Below are 15,657 nucleotides of genomic sequence, written 5' to 3' on the forward strand. Positions count from 1 at the left end.
TTTCCGGTGGGCCCGTCGCCGGAAAGTCTTAATGTTTTTACACAAAAGTCTTGTATATCGTAGTAGACGATGATGGTGGCGTGTAAGTTACGAAAATCAATGGACTTTTTTTGGATTTTTTTTAGGTGGAATCATTTTATCTTACCCTTATATATATATATATATACGGCTCCGGTTCATTACTGGTATTGCAGTTAAAATAATGCTTTGGGTATTTATTTTTGGCGAAAGCCATCGTGAAAGTGAAAGTGTCATTGTCTCTTCAAAGTTATAGTGATATTCGTTATATATAAAATTATGATGATGATGTGTTCTTTAATCATATATCAGTTGAATGTGTTTACAAACACTTTGAAATCCAACTCAAACTCCTCTCAGTTAATTCACCCCCATGGCTCCAATCTTCAATCACTTCACATTTATGCAAATCATATCCTGTATATACCTACTGCCGGTCCTCATATGCACCACATCGCTATCAACTGGTTATGTGGAATGTGTGGCTTTGTTTCAGTTTAAGCAAAGTATTTTTAATGAAAATCACGACACTGCTCACGGGTATCAAACGCTTGATTCGTGGAGGCAGATCACAAGCAATACCATCGTAATTGTTGTTTTTGGGATGGTGTGGCCTGTAGTGATAAGGGCCATGTGATTGGGCTTGACTTGAGCAAAAGCTTTCTTCATGGATCAATTAACTCAACCAATAACCTCTTTAACCTTGTTCATCTTCATAAGCTCAACCTCTCGATGAATGACTTCGCTAAATCTGAAATCCCACCTGAGATTGCTCATCTAATGCAACTAAAAAGCCTTGATCTTTCTAAATCTAACTTCACGGGCTAAATACCTTTTGAAATCTCTAAGTTGGTGCAGCTGTCTTCGTTAGATTTGTCATACCTCCTCTCTTGGCAAGCTTTACTTCCTTTAAGTCAATCAAACTCCATAACTGTCAACTACAAGATGAACTTCCGTTAGCAATACTTCGCTTACCGAACCTGAGACTTCTTAACCTAGGAGTCAATCCGAGCCTCACTGGCTCCTTGCCCGAATTTTATAACAACTCTTTACTTGAGCATCTAGATCTCTTTTCAACCTGTTTTCATGGGCCTATACCAGAATCCATAAGCAATCTAATCCATCTAGTATTCTTGAACATTAGTTCATGTCATTTCTCGGGGCGCATTCCAGGTTTAATCTCTAACTTGACAAAACTCACTCGCATGACTCTTAGTCAAAATGAGTTCACAGGCACAGTCCCTCCATTGGAAAGTCTATCAAAACTTATCCTTTTAGATCTTAGCGATAAGCCGATAACCATTTTGAAAAGGGAAGAATGCAGGATTGGCTTAGCAAACTTACTAGCCTTGATACTCTGTATCTAAATCGTATGAACATACACGATGATATCCTTCCCTTTTTGGCAAACCTAACAAGACTTAGAGTCGTCTCAATGACAGGGAATTCTATCTATTTTTGGTTATATCCCATCTTCATTCATGAACCTTACTCAGCTAAGTGTGATAGACTTTGGAGCAAATCAATTGCATGGCAACAATTTAAGTGAGTTTTCCAACTTCAAAAGTCTCAAATATCTTGCACTAGATCATAATAATTTTAGCGCCATGGTGGATAGACACGTTTGTAGAACTCAAGAAACTAGAAACTTTGTATCTAAGTTATAACAAAATATCATTTGTCACAACCAACAACTACACCGAGGGAACCCTGCCTGAATTAAGAAGTCTAGGGCTATCATCGTGCAACTTGAAGGAATTCCCAGCCTTTTTGCGGTTCCAAAAGAAAATGATAGGCTTATTTCTTTACCAAAACAAAATTGAAGGCCTCGTACCAGAGTGGATTTGGAATAATAGCCAAGAAACATTACACTTGATTGGCCTTTCAAACAACTTCATAACAGGCTTTCATCAGAATTCCCAGTTTCTTCCATGGATCCATTTGGAAGTATTTGAAATCTCGAATAACCAGCTACAAGGAGAACTGGTAATACCACCACAAACCACTGTTGTTTATGATCTCTCAAACAATATTTTGATAGGAGAAATACCAGAATCGATATGCAAACTGAAATCCCTTCGTGTATTAGATTTATCATCTAACAACATGACTGGAACCCTCCCTCCATGTTTAGGCAGTTACCTAAGCATGTCTTTGCTGGTTTTGAACTTGAAAGGAAATAACTTTCATGGTCCAATGATTTCATTTGTGTATGGATGTCTCTTGAAAAGGATTGATTTTAGCGAAAATCTATTTACAGGTCAGGTGTCAAGATCATTGGCTAATTGTACCAACTTGGAGTTTCTTTCCCTTGGTGATAATTCTTTTCAAGATCTTTTCTCTGTTTGGTTGGGAAGTCTTAATGAGCTGCAAGTGCTTACTTTGAGGTCCAATAAATTCTACGGTACAATTGATCAAGGTCTCAAAAACATTAGCTCAAATTTTCTCAAGTTACGGATCATAGATCTTTCCAGAAACAATTTTAGTGGTGAATTACCCGGAAAATCCTTTCAAACTTGGAATGCAATGAAGTCAGTTTATGTTGGCAACTCGTCTGCTATGGGATTCGACCTTCCTTTCAATACAGTCCCACCTTTTGATTTTCGATACACAATGAAATTAATACACAAAGGTGTCAAGAGAGAATACTTGAAAATTTTGAACATTTTCATAGCCATTGATCTCTGTTGTAACAAATTTGAAGGGCAGATTCCACATTCACTTCAAGATCTTCATGGGCTTGAATTTCTTAATCTATCAAACAACCTTTTAACAGGCCGTATCTTGCCATCTTTAGGGAACCTAAAGAATCTTGAATCTTTGGATCTTTCTCAAAATCAACTATCAGGAGAAATTTCTAGACAACTGTTGCAACTTAGATTTCTTTCCATTTTAAACGTGTCGTTTAACCATCTTGATGGGCGCATACCTCAAGGAAACAGTTAAATAAATTTGATAACAACTCTTACATGGGTATGTTGGAATAAACATGATTCGATTCGAGTGAGAATACATCCCAGATCGTCATGTGTAACCTGTAATAGCATTAATCATGATTGTTATTGATTTCGGGTTCCCAAAACAAGATGATTGAGTAATAATGTGATGTTAAATTTGTATAAGGTTATACACAAATTAATGGAGGAATTACACACACAAAGTTAGTGAGGGTATTATGATGTGATTATGTGATTCTCCATTAACCTTAAATTAGGGTTAATAACTTTTGATATATAGTAAGAGTATTTACACATTCAACCCCTTTGGTGTTTAATGTGTGTTACATTAGTCCTCATAGTTCCAATCATTTAATGGGAAACCCTATAATATGTCTTTTAGAGTAAATACGCCCATTATATATTTACTCGACATAGGGATTTCAGTTATCGTCAATTATCATATCAGTGATTATATATGATCAGTGACGGTCACACTAACGTGACTCCAACATGGTAATTCTGGATTGTGTGGACCACCATTATCCACAGAATGTCAAATTACAAAGGCATCAAGACTTCAACCAACAAACGACAATGGGTCTGAGTCGCAGTCTCTCCTTCCAAGCGGTAGAATTGATTGGTTCCTCGTAGTCTTGGCAATTGGAAGTGATTTTGTAACTGGAATGAAGAATGCCAGATGGGTAAGGTTATGCAAATAACTGGAGAAGAAACCAGGTCCTTTGGTAAGTTTTCAAAGTGATATCATGATAATTAAGATCGTACAGTTTATTTTTACTTCATAGTTTTCAGTTTTAAGTCATGTTAAGAAGCCTTTAAATTGAACATCACTTTATTACTTTTAGCTAACAATCTGCAAAAAAAAATTATTTCCCAAAGAGCTCATCAAAATTGTGAAGGACTGAAGTAGCGTCTTCATTAAAGAGGGCGAAATTATGGAATACTGCCATTGGATTAAAGATTTATAAAATGCAGGCCGAAAAGATGGTAACAAATAAGCCCAATATATTTTAAATTGAATATTTGCTATTTAGCCAATCTAATATGGAGAAGGCATCCCTTTTCCGGGTCTGGATTTTTCGAGTTATATTCATATCACAGCATTCGATAAATCTATCACTTCACATCTAGTAATGATATGCATGCGATTGTTTATGAGTTTTATAGTAATATATATCGATGACAGTGTATTAGTCGAAAATATGTAAGCCAAGTCAAAATTTTAATTGAATTTATACTAACCGTATTAGATGTAATTATATATAATGTTTTAAAAAGCCATGAAACTTAACTCATTTAAATTTTATGATTAAACAAGAAATATCGGGTTTGAGTCCTACCTTATATTCATTCCATAGATTTGGGTATGAATTGCCACGATTACTTTTTCATATAACAAAATACACAATAGACAACGAAAAGAGGCTTAATTTGTTTCTATCATTTGCCAGTACGTCATAAACAAATCCTCATCTCACCCTAGTCGGAGCTCTTATTGTACGTACTCTTCCAACTAGACGCAGTTTGGTGTTTAATCAATTTTCATTGTCTATTATATATAAGTTGTATTCTGTTGCCCTATTATTAACGCCTTTCAGAGAAGTGCATTACACTTACACGAAATGGGATTAATCTCGGCCGGTTAGAGATGAGAGCAGCATTTTGGTTGTTTTCTTGTGTAACATATTCTTAGGCCAAATATCTACTCTTTGAATCGTTGTATCACCTTTCGACTCTCGACCACATCAAGTCAAGTAGTCGACCCTATATGGTAGTAACATATATATATATATATGGATTAGAATAATAGATTGTGCAATATTTCTTGATTTTGACAGACCTTTGATTTTGCTAAATAATTATTTAATAATGTAAATTTTTAAGAAAAAAAAAATATTATTTGATATTTGTCATATTTACATAATATTCTATTCTATTACTTTTATATGAAGCTTAAAACAATCAGATAAATTTAAAAGTTTTTTTTTTTTTACAAAGTATTTTATTTTAGATATAAAATGATTGTAAATGGAATATTTTTCCTTTTTCAATTTGTTTTTGAATTTTAGATTAAAACTAATCAATTAATAGCAGGTACAAGTTTATTACAATTTTATGTTTAAAACATAACTTGAAAATATCTCTATGTATCAGTACTAGACATAATCATCCTCTATACATACAGGTCTCTATCTAAACAAACTAATATATTTAACTTAAATGGAAAATAGTTTTGTAAACACTAAAAACTTTTGTAATAAGGAATTGCATTGAAGATGCGTCCATATAAATTTTGGGGTTGTTGAAAACTTAAAACTGAAGCGTAGCTCTGTTTTCACACACTTATACCGAGTATGCTTGTTTGACCGCGAAACCACTTGACATGGTTAATGATGTAAAGAAAAACTGAGGCTCTTCGATGCTAAGGATATCTTTGGACTTGTAATCGTATAAATAATTTTACACATTTTTTTTTCATATACAAACAAAAAATTAATATTATAGATATTATAAGAATTGGAAATGATAAATCATTTTAAAAATTAGCCTAAATATCATCATAAAGTTATAAGAAGATAACATGTGTTATCCACTCATTTTTTTTTTTAATATTGATCCCTGAATTTTTCTACGTGTGTCATCATTTCATTGGTAAAAATCATCTCTCTTTAACAATATATAGCGTGATTAATAATAGGGAAAAGTGAGTATGAGGCTGTTATGCACCCAACTTGGGTGAAAAACCTCTCACATACTAATATTTTAATATTTTAAATAAATACATGGCTCCCCATGATTTTTACCTTTTAAAAAAAAGTATGTGAAGAGTTTTTCACCTAACTTAAGTGCCTAACAGTCTCATATTCCTTTCCTTTTTAATAATATTAATAGTACGGGGTAATAATTATAGTATTCAAACAAATGGGACCACATATTCACATTCCTAGCAACTCTTTCTTTTAATCAATATATATATTCCCTGTGTTTACTTGTAAGGTCTTCTTGACAAAGGTTTTCTTGGATTATCCAGCACTTTTTTCCAAAGACAAAAAGTTATAGGCCAAAATGGTAGTATAATACATCCACCAGCTTTGCCACTTGATGTTAGATTTTGTCCATGTCCTAACTCTTACCCACTGCCACACATACTTCTCATCCAATAACTTTTCGACCTAAAACCCGTAAAAGACAACATTAACTTTTCGACCTAAAACCCGTAAAAAACAACATTAAGCGTCACCTACTTACATAATCACCGTATGAAAAGTTTAAACAGGGCAGGGAAGGATCTTGAGTCTGGACACATCACACATGTAAACCTTGCACATGTTATACTAGAAGTTAGTTTAATTAGACCAATCATTTTGCTATTTTTCTCCATTTATTTTTACATAATAATCAACACAGTGTCACCTTCAAGGCTTATATATAGATTAGATGAGTTGCTTTATATATACAAACAACATTGCCCATCCAAAAAATATCAAATTAATTAACCTTCTTCTCATGGCTTTCAAATTTAAGCATTTCATCTTCTTCATATATGTAATAGTACTCATTCTTCTCACATCCACTACTGCGTCAATATCACTTGATAAGGAGTGCGTAGCTTTGTTTGAATTCAAGCAAAGTATTCTTTATCAATCAGCTGCCAATTTGGATGCTAGTAGCGGGTTTCATAAATTTGACTCTTGGGGGAAGATCACAAGCAATAAGAATAGTAGTAATGTTTTTGACGATTGTTGTTTGTGGGATGGTATAATGTGTAGCAATAATAATGAAGCAGGTCATCATGTAATCGGGATTGATTTGGGAGAAAGCCTTGTTAGCGGGCGTATCAGCTCTAACAGTACCCTTTTCGACCTTGTCCATCTTAAGTCCCTCAACCTCTCGATGAACGATTTTTCAGAATCTCAGATCCCGTCTGAGATATCTCGTCTAAAGCATCTGACAAGCCTCGATCTCTCGTACTCTGGATTCTATGGACAAATCCCACATGAAATCTCACACTTAACAAAACTCACTTTTTTAGATCTGTCATCGAATCCACTGAAGCTACTGACTCCAGCTAGCCGCTTGTTGCAAAACATGACCAGACTCGAAGAACTCAATCTCTCGGGGGTTAACATCAGTTCTTCCGTACCTCGCTTCTTGGCCAATTTTACTTCCTTGAGGTCAATCAGACTCCAATCGTGTGAGCTTCATGACGAATTTCCTTCAGAAATATTTCATTTACCGAAGCTACACGTCTTAACGTAGCACAAAACTCTAACCTCACTGGTTCTTTGCCTGAATTCCGTAACAACACCTTATTTGAGCATTTGCTTTTAGCGTTCACGGGTTTTTCTGGAGTTATACCCACATCCATTAGCAACCTAAACCGAGTGGTAAACTTGGTCCTTAGTGAATGCTACTTTTCGGGGAGCATTCCACAGACACTCTCTAACTTGACACAACTTACTAACTTGGGTCTGGGTCAAAATGGATTCTCTGGCCAAGTTCCTTCACTAGGGAGTTTGTCTAAACTCCTTATTTTGGGACTTAGTGACAACGAATTCGACAAGGGACCCATGCCTGATTGGATTGGGAAACTAACCAACCTTCAAAGGCTGTATCTAAATAGACTGAATATCTATGATGAAATCCTACCCTCTCTTGCAAACCTTACACAACTTCTTTCTGTCTCTATTAGGGAAAACTATATATTTGCTCCTGTCCCTGTATCGTTTATGAACCTTACCCAGTTAATTGAGATCGACCTTAGAGGAAACCAACTGCAGGGACCAATTTCTAAATCATTTTCCAATTTCAAAAGTCTCCAATATCTTAGCCTAGATGATAACAACTTTAGCGGCACAGTGAACCTAGACACGTTCTTAGGACTCAACAAGCTCCAAAGTTTATATTTAAGTGATAATAGAGTTTCGTTTGTCTCCACCAAAAACTACACCGATGGCATCATCGTCCTACCAGAGTTGAGAAACCTTGGACTGTCTTCATGCAACTTGAAGGAGTTCCCTCCCTTTTTGCGCTTCCAAGCTAAATTGGAGGTCTTGTTACTGGACAAGAACAAAATCGAGGGCCTTATACCTATGTGGATGTGGAACAACAGCAAGGAAACGTTACGAGTGCTTGACCTTTCATACAACTTCATAACCGGATTTCCTAACCTTTCTCAATTCTTACCATGGGCTCATTTACAAGCATTTAGTATCACGTATAACCAGTTACAAGGACCACTGCCAATCCCACCAAAGACAATAGTTTTTTACGATTTCTCTAAAAACAATCTGACAGGGGAGATACCGTCGTTGTTATGTGAACTGACATCCCTTCTGCTCCTAGACTTGTCGTCTAACAAGATGAGTGGAACTCTTCCTCCATGTATCGGAAACTTAAGTAGTTCATTGTCGGTTTTGGATCTTAAACGAAATAACTTTCATGGAACAATGATGAATACATTTACGTATGGAAGCCAGTTGAAGAGGATTGATTTCAGTGAAAATCGATTTGTGGGTCAGCTACCAAAATCATTGGTGAATTGTACCCGTTTAGAAGTTCTGTCTCTTGGGGATAACTCTTTTGATGACATCTTTCCGTCTTGGCTGGGAGCTCTAGAGGAGCTGAAAGTTCTCATTTTGCGGTCCAACAACTTTTATGGTGCAGTTCATCAAAGTCCAACAAGTAATTATAAATCAGATTTCTCCAATCTGCGGATCATCGACCTCTCAAACAATGGTTTTACTGGTCCATTGCCAGACAAGTACTTTCAAAGTTGGGACGCAATGAAATCTGTTTATGCTGCAAAACCAGTTGCTATGAGCTTAGAAGTTAACTTTGGCCGGGGCTTCGGGAAGGTTTATCAATATTCGATGACATTGACAAACAAAGGTGTCAAGAGAGAATACGAGAGAATTTTAAACATATTCACAGCTATTGATCTCTCTAGTAACAAATTTGAAGGGCAGATCCCACCGTCACTCCAAGAACTTCGAGGCCTTGAATCACTTAATCTTTCCAACAATGATCTTAGCGGTCGTGTCTTGACATCTTTGGGGAACCTAAAGAATCTCGAATCTTTGGATCTCTCCCAAAACATGCTGACAGGAAAAATCCCTCAAGAGTTGTTGAAACTCGGCTTCCTTGCCATTGTAAATGTGTCAAACAACCTTCTCGACGGGCACATACCTCAAGGGAAACAGTTCAATACATTCGAGAATAACTCTTACATAGGTAATCCTGGATTGTGTGGACAACCATTATCTAATGAATGTGAAGACTCAAAGGCAACAACACCTTCACTAACAAGCAACAATAATGAGTCTGAGTACTCCGGGTCTCTCCTCCCAACTGGCGCAATCGACTGGACTGTCATATTTTCAGGAGTTGTAAGCGGTTTTGTAACTGGAATTGTTTTTTTGAGGTCTCGATTTGCAAGGTATAGTGATTGGCTCATTGAGCGATTCGGGTTGAAGAAGGACAGATGGGTGAGGCCACTCACGAACACTAGGAGGAATTAATCAAGTCCTTTGTAAAACTTTTACAATTACAATGAATAATTGTACCTTTATACCAACTGCCAATTAATTCAGTAGTCTATGAAAATCATATTCTGTATATACCTACTACTGGTCCTCATAAGTACTGCATCGCTATCAACCCATGATAAGGAATTTGTGGCTTTGTTTTAAGTTTAAGCAAAACATTTTTTTATGAGAATCCCGACACTGTATCTTTATACATACCAAAAGCTTGATTCGTGGTGGAAGACCACAAGCAATACATCAGATATTCGTCCTGATTGTTGTTTGTGGGACGGTGTGACATGTAGCAATAAGGGACATGTGATTGGACTTGACTTGAGCAAAAGCTTTCTTCATGGAATTATTAACTCCACGAGTACCCTCTTTAACCTTGTTCATCTGCAGAAGCTCAATTTCTTCGCCAAATCTGAAATCCCACCTGAGATTGCTCGTCTAACGCAACTAAAAAGCCTTGATCTTTCTAAATCTAACTTCACTGCCCAACTACCTTTTGAAATCTTGCAGTTGGTGCAACTGTGTTTGTTAGATCTGTCTTGGAATTCACTAGCTCTCCAAAGTCCTAACTTTGAGATTCTAGTGAAAAGATCAACTTTACTAGAAGAACTCCATGTCTCTGGGGTTAATATTAGTTCTTCTCTTCTTTTGGGAAACTTTACTTCCTTTTAAGTCAATCAAACTCCAACATTGTCAACTATGAAATGAACTTCTGTTAGCAATACTTCACTTACCGATGATGAGACTACTTAACGTAGGAGTCAATCCGGGCCTCAAAGGTTCCTTACCCAAATTTCATAGCAAAGTTCACTTGAGCATCTAGATTTGTTTTCAACATGTTTTTCCAGGCTAATATCGGCATCCATAAGCAATCTAAGGTAGTCTTGATCATTGGTTCATGTCATTTCCAGGGGCGCATACTGAAGAACTTATAGAACTAAACATCTGAATAGCCAAAAGATTGACTTGAATTGATTCACAAACAAAGAGTTCAAACAACATAAATGTACAAGAAAGTAATCTGAAATACAATACCCAACCAATATGTGATGGATAAGGGACAAACACTTGAATTACATAACCAGAATCATAAGAAGAACAATCATAATGATAAATTTGTGAACAAGGGTTTTGTGGTAACGGTTATAATCGCCCAAAAATAGAAGAATGTGTTGTGACCAGTGTTACAACACTGTAGCTTATATAGGCAGCATAAACATGATCTTCATCTTTAGCTCTCCAACTTCTCCTTGCACATCTTCAGTCCTCAAACTTCCTTCTTTCCTCTTTAGTCCAGAATAGCCCTTCAGGAATACATGTTAACAGAAAGAGCACAGAATAAGTAACAATAACAAATAACAATCAAGATGTTAATTTTATCACATACCAGGTTCAATCTTTAATTTGACAAAACTCACTCACATGACTATTGGTAAAAATGAGTTCACAGGCAGGGTTCCTTCATTGGCAAGTCTTTCAGAACTTTTTCTTTTGGATGTTAGTGATAACCATTTGGAAAAGGGAAAAATGCAGGATTGGCTTAGCAAACATAATAGCTAACCAAAGGGAAGTATGTCGTGGGGGTGGAGAAAGCTATTGCAAATAAGACCGCTGTTTCGTGAACATTTTTGTAATAAGTTGGGTAATGGACTATTAGCGTCAGCTTGGTATGATAATTAGGGAGCTCATGGTCCGCTCATCGATCACGTGTCCCCTCGAATGATTATGGCAGCAGGGTTCCAATTGTCTTCAAAGGTTATTGAATTAATTCACAATGGTTTGTGGAAATGGCCTGTTCATTGGGTGAATTATTTTCCGAATCTTGATGTTCCTCGTCTGATGGGTAACCAGCAAGATCAGGTTCAATGGCAAGACAGAGGCGGGCGGCTGGGTGGGTTTTCAGTTGGAAATGCCTGGGAGGTTATACGACCGAGAGCTATGGAAACTTCCTGGTTTCATCTTGTTTGGTCAGGGTGCTGTATACCGAAGCACTCTTTTCTTTTGTGGTTCGTGATGAAGAAGAAACTAAAGACTCAGGATTCACCAAGTCAATGGGACCTACAACATACTACAACTCCATTAGTATGCACGCTATGTGGACTAGAACCAGACTCACACTCGATCTAATTTATCTTTTCATTGTTCCTATGCTTCACAGGTTTGTCTTGGTGTAAATAGGAAGGCCGACATCAATCAGAACTCCACTGATTGGGATTCGATTATTGTCAATGGCCTTATCGCCTCGGCTAAAAATAGATCGTTCTTCAGTGTTGTTGCAAAGTTAATGCAACGGTCTATTTTATTTGGCAGGAGAGAAATGCAAGACTTATCAAACAAAGGAAGAGATCGGTTGATCAGATGGTAGCGGCTGTGTTTGAAACAATTCGTGTAAACTTTATAATGACATTCAGATTCAGAAAGACAATGAGGGTGGATCGAGCAGTTTCTGTTTGGAACTTACCTAGCTAAGGCGCTTCTAGTGTAGCCTTTGTGATTAGTCTGGTCTTTTTTTATTTTACAGGATAGATAGGTCCATGGGGCGAGGCAGTCAGTTACCTCTGTAAATTTTCATTTGTCGTGCAGTCATCTAACTTTTTGTTCGGTTGTTGCTTTGGCCATGTATGATAAATGGTATTTGGCCATATCACCTGTATTTTTTTGTGATGTTAATATATACTCGATCACCCGGGTAAAACTGCCCTTAATTTACCCAAAAAACTAAGTAGCCTTTGATACACTGTATCTAAATCATATGAACATATATATGATGAAATCCTGCCTATTCGAGCTACAAGTACCAATTTTGAGATTGGCGATAACTCTTTTCAAGATGTTTTTCCTGTCTGGTTGGGAAACGTTACCGAGCTACAAGTGCTTATTTTGAGGTCTAATAAATTCTACGGCACAACTGATCATCAAGGTCTCAAAAACATCAGCTCAAGTTTTCTCAAGTTACGGATCATAGATCTTTCCAAACTTCGAACCCAATGAAATTAGTTTATGTTGGCAACTCATCTGCTATGGGATTCGAGATTCCTTTCAATACACTCATGTAATGATACAATGCAAAAGTGTACATTCAATTACAAGTGTTCACTTTTGCTTTGTATTATTACAGTATTGTCTTTGAAAAATGAACACTTGTTTTTTTAGCTAAAATCTGCAGAATTTTTTATTTACGCGCCAAGAGTCCATATGAAAATTTGGAGGACTGAAGGAGTCTCTTTGTTAAAGAGATTGGAATACTGGAATACTATTGGATATTTGGATTAAAAATTTATAATTAGCAGGCCCAAAAGATGGTAATAAATAAGCCCAATCTTCAAATTGAAAATATTTGCTATTTAACCAGTCCAATATCGTTAAAGCATATATCTTAATAACGATATATTTGATATGCATGCGATTGTTTGAGTTTTATAATAGAGTTAATTACAGAAATTGTCCCTGTCATGGACTCGTGGTACTTAGCTTGCAGGTTTCATCCTTAACTTTCATAAATTACACTTTTAGTCCAAATATCAATGTATAGTCGAAAATATCAAGCCAAATCAAAATTTTAAACTACTATGTCATATTGAATATTTGGATTTATACTAACCGTTAGTGGGTTGATCATGAGTATCTTTTAAGTCTACTATGTGGGTTCTGAATGAGAGTTTTTTCCAAGGTCTCTGGTTCGAGTCTTGAGTTTTTCATCTCAAGGTATTTTTCATGAAGGGTTGGAGGTCCAGCAAATTGCTGGTTAAAATTACCTCCAGCATGTCTGAATCAAAACTAACTTTATAAGAAAAATAATTAAAAAAAAAAAGAATTAACCATATAATGTTCAAAAACCATGAGACTTAGCTCATTAATATTTTATTATTAAACAATAAGTGTCAGGTTTGAGTCTTACTTTAGGTCTATTTCAGGATGGTCACATGTATTTAATTTTTATATATGATGAGTGTTGGTGAATTTCTCATCCAGATATCAAAAAGTTTAAATTAAAGGTCTATTTTGTTTCTGTAAGAGCTTTGTTAGACAATGTACGATAAACTTTCCGATTATTATAAGTAATTCACATCATTTTTTTTAAAAAAAAGGAAAGATGTTTTCACATGTAACGCTATGTGTTTGGTCGTATATAGATCCAAAATCTAAACCAATTAAATATAACGAAAAAAGAACACATCTCAATGTAATATTTAATTAATCCCTCGGGCTAAAATTAAAGGTAAAGTAGACATTGTGTCATATATATGACGTTGTGTAAAAGCCGAAGCTTCCTTCCCACGTCTATGACAAGGTCCACATCTTCATCCATAGCCCTGTTCATCACACTCTGTCTATAAATTACAAACTCATTCATTCGTACTCTTCACTTACCTTCTCTTAAATATTGCTTTCTCTTTCCTTTTCTAAAGAAAGGCAATATTTGTAAACACTCCATATATATATCATCCTCATAATATTCACATAAATGGCAAAGGTACAAGTTTTTATTTATTATTGATTTAATTAGTTTGATTATGTATTGGGCTTTTATTTGAATATTAATTAGTTGAACTCAGTTTGTGTAACTTTATTGATTTTGTAGCAAAAGATCGTTGTGAAGGTGGTCATGAACACAAACAAGAAAGCCCGTAAAGCTTTGAAAATTGCTGTTAGTCTCCCTGGTAAGATCACGTTCCATTTACTTTCTTCTTTTCTTTTTTTTTTTTGATTTCACAACTTTTATATGCTACTCTTTTTGTCCCCAAAAAACCATTCACTTTTAACTTTTTGAAATTGATTTCTCTTTTTCAATCTTAGATCTTAAATATAATCATTTGCAATATATAATACTTGAGAAAGTTATACAAAAAAATGTACATTTAAAGGTAAATGGCCAGGAACCCTTATTAGTACCATAGAGTAATATTTCCTCTCAATCTAACAACCCTTCAACGTCGTAAGACCCCAGAAACCTTGACTGGTTTAATATGTTTTTGCAGGGATTCAAACCTAGATGATTAAATAAATGCACATTTAAAATTGAATCTATTCATATATTTTGTGTTTAAGTACTTATAAAACCCAACCAAATAAATTTAAGGTCAAAGATGAAAAAGACATACTTTAAAAAGTTAAGAGTAAACAAAAAAAACTTTTTGGCGGACGAAGTTTTGTAATTTAGTTTGTATATTTGATCAATTAAACTAAATATAAATCTGAATTTTGATTGAACAGGAGTTGAGTCAGCATCATTCGTTGGATCAGACAAAGATCAGATAGCAGTGACCGGGGAAGGAATTGACTCGGTCGAACTAACCACTTTGCTAAGGAAAGGTGTTGGATATACCGAGCTAGTGAGTGTTGGTCCAGAGAAGAAACCAGAAGCCAAGAAACCTGATGAGGGGCAAGCAGTGCAATATTATCCTTACCAATACTATTATAATGGCTATGACGTGCCTTATTACTATTATGTATATTAAAAATGAGATATTGTAAGATTTCTTCAACAATTGAGAGAAAACCTTCATGTGTAAATGGAATAATTTGAAAGGTTTCGACAATTTGCGAGAATTTCCACTGCCTAAACGTTGTGTTGATTTCATATCTCAATTTTGCTGTGTTGCTAACCAATACGACATCAAAGGTAATAATTTGGCATTATGTGCGTTGGCTCATCAATCAAAAGATTATGAGTTTAAATACACACACAAAAAAAAAAAAAAAAAGAGAGGTAAATGGGTGGGAACCCTCTGGTCCCATGTACCATTTTGGTACTCAGAGCATATACCGCATAAAACTCATATCCGGTAAGTCACTATCCTCATACATGGGATCACAAGATATAGTTTATCCACTTGTTTTTAACAAGTTTTGAACATGTGACCTCTACCCTTTATCTGTAGGACCATGTAATCACATGATGGTGTTACCACTGGGGTTTCACCCCGTTGGTGAGTTTAAATACATAAATCATAATTGTGTGAATAATTATGCGTGATTTTAATATATATATATATATATATATTTGACAAAAGTGAGTATTAGGCTGTTATGCATCCAACTTGGGTGAAAAATCTCTCACATACAAATTTTTTAATAATTTGAATAAATGTTTTGGCCCCCACGCTTTTTATGTTTTAAAAAAAGCTATGTGGGGAGTTTTT

At 35.5% G+C, this 15,657-nt stretch overlaps 3 protein-coding genes across 3 annotated transcripts; all 3 read left to right on the forward strand.

Annotated features, from left to right (window-relative positions):
• The first annotated feature begins 1,806 nt into the window (after positions 1-1,806).
• LOC122591926 (receptor-like protein 7) lies at positions 1,807-2,964 on the forward strand. Its single transcript, XM_043764150.1, has one exon. It carries the CDS (start codon positions 1,807-1,809, stop codon positions 2,962-2,964), a length of 1,158 nt encoding a protein of 385 aa, XP_043620085.1.
• Positions 2,965-6,482: 3,518 nt separating this feature from the next.
• LOC122591927 (receptor-like protein 6) lies at positions 6,483-11,879 on the forward strand. The gene is made up of 5 exons (XM_043764151.1): positions 6,483-7,150; positions 7,198-9,463; positions 9,905-10,138; positions 11,195-11,434; positions 11,673-11,879. The coding sequence occupies exons 1-5, from the start codon at positions 6,483-6,485 to the stop codon at positions 11,877-11,879; spliced, it is 3,615 nt and encodes a 1,204-aa protein (XP_043620086.1).
• Positions 11,880-13,881: 2,002 nt separating this feature from the next.
• LOC122593924 (heavy metal-associated isoprenylated plant protein 12-like) lies at positions 13,882-15,054 on the forward strand. The gene is made up of 3 exons (XM_043766385.1): positions 13,882-13,988; positions 14,097-14,175; positions 14,729-15,054. Exons 1-3 carry the CDS (start codon positions 13,980-13,982, stop codon positions 14,971-14,973), a joined length of 333 nt encoding a protein of 110 aa, XP_043622320.1. The 5' UTR covers positions 13,882-13,979; the 3' UTR covers positions 14,974-15,054.
• The last annotated feature ends 603 nt before the right edge of the window (positions 15,055-15,657 follow it).

This window comes from Erigeron canadensis, chromosome 3 (assembly GCF_010389155.1).
Source record: "Erigeron canadensis isolate Cc75 chromosome 3, C_canadensis_v1, whole genome shotgun sequence".
NCBI classification, from domain to species: domain Eukaryota; kingdom Viridiplantae; phylum Streptophyta; class Magnoliopsida; order Asterales; family Asteraceae; genus Erigeron; species Erigeron canadensis.

Bases quoted from the DNA above. Each gene is read 5' to 3' on its own strand.
- LOC122591926 (XM_043764150.1), top strand. From the start codon at position 1,807: ATGATAGGCTTATTTCTTTACCAAAACAAAATTGAAGGCCTCGTACCA.
- LOC122591927 (XM_043764151.1), top strand. From the start codon at position 6,483: ATGGCTTTCAAATTTAAGCATTTCATCTTCTTCATATATGTAATAGTA. The intron at 7,151-7,197 runs GTCAATCAGACT...AATTTCCTTCAG, and splicing joins GCCAATTTTACTTCCTTGAG to AAATATTTCATTTACCGAAG. The intron at 11,435-11,672 runs GTTATACGACCG...TATGCTTCACAG, and splicing joins CAGTTGGAAATGCCTGGGAG to GTTTGTCTTGGTGTAAATAG.
- LOC122593924 (XM_043766385.1), top strand. The intron at 14,176-14,728 runs GTAAGATCACGT...TTGATTGAACAG, and splicing joins AATTGCTGTTAGTCTCCCTG to GAGTTGAGTCAGCATCATTC.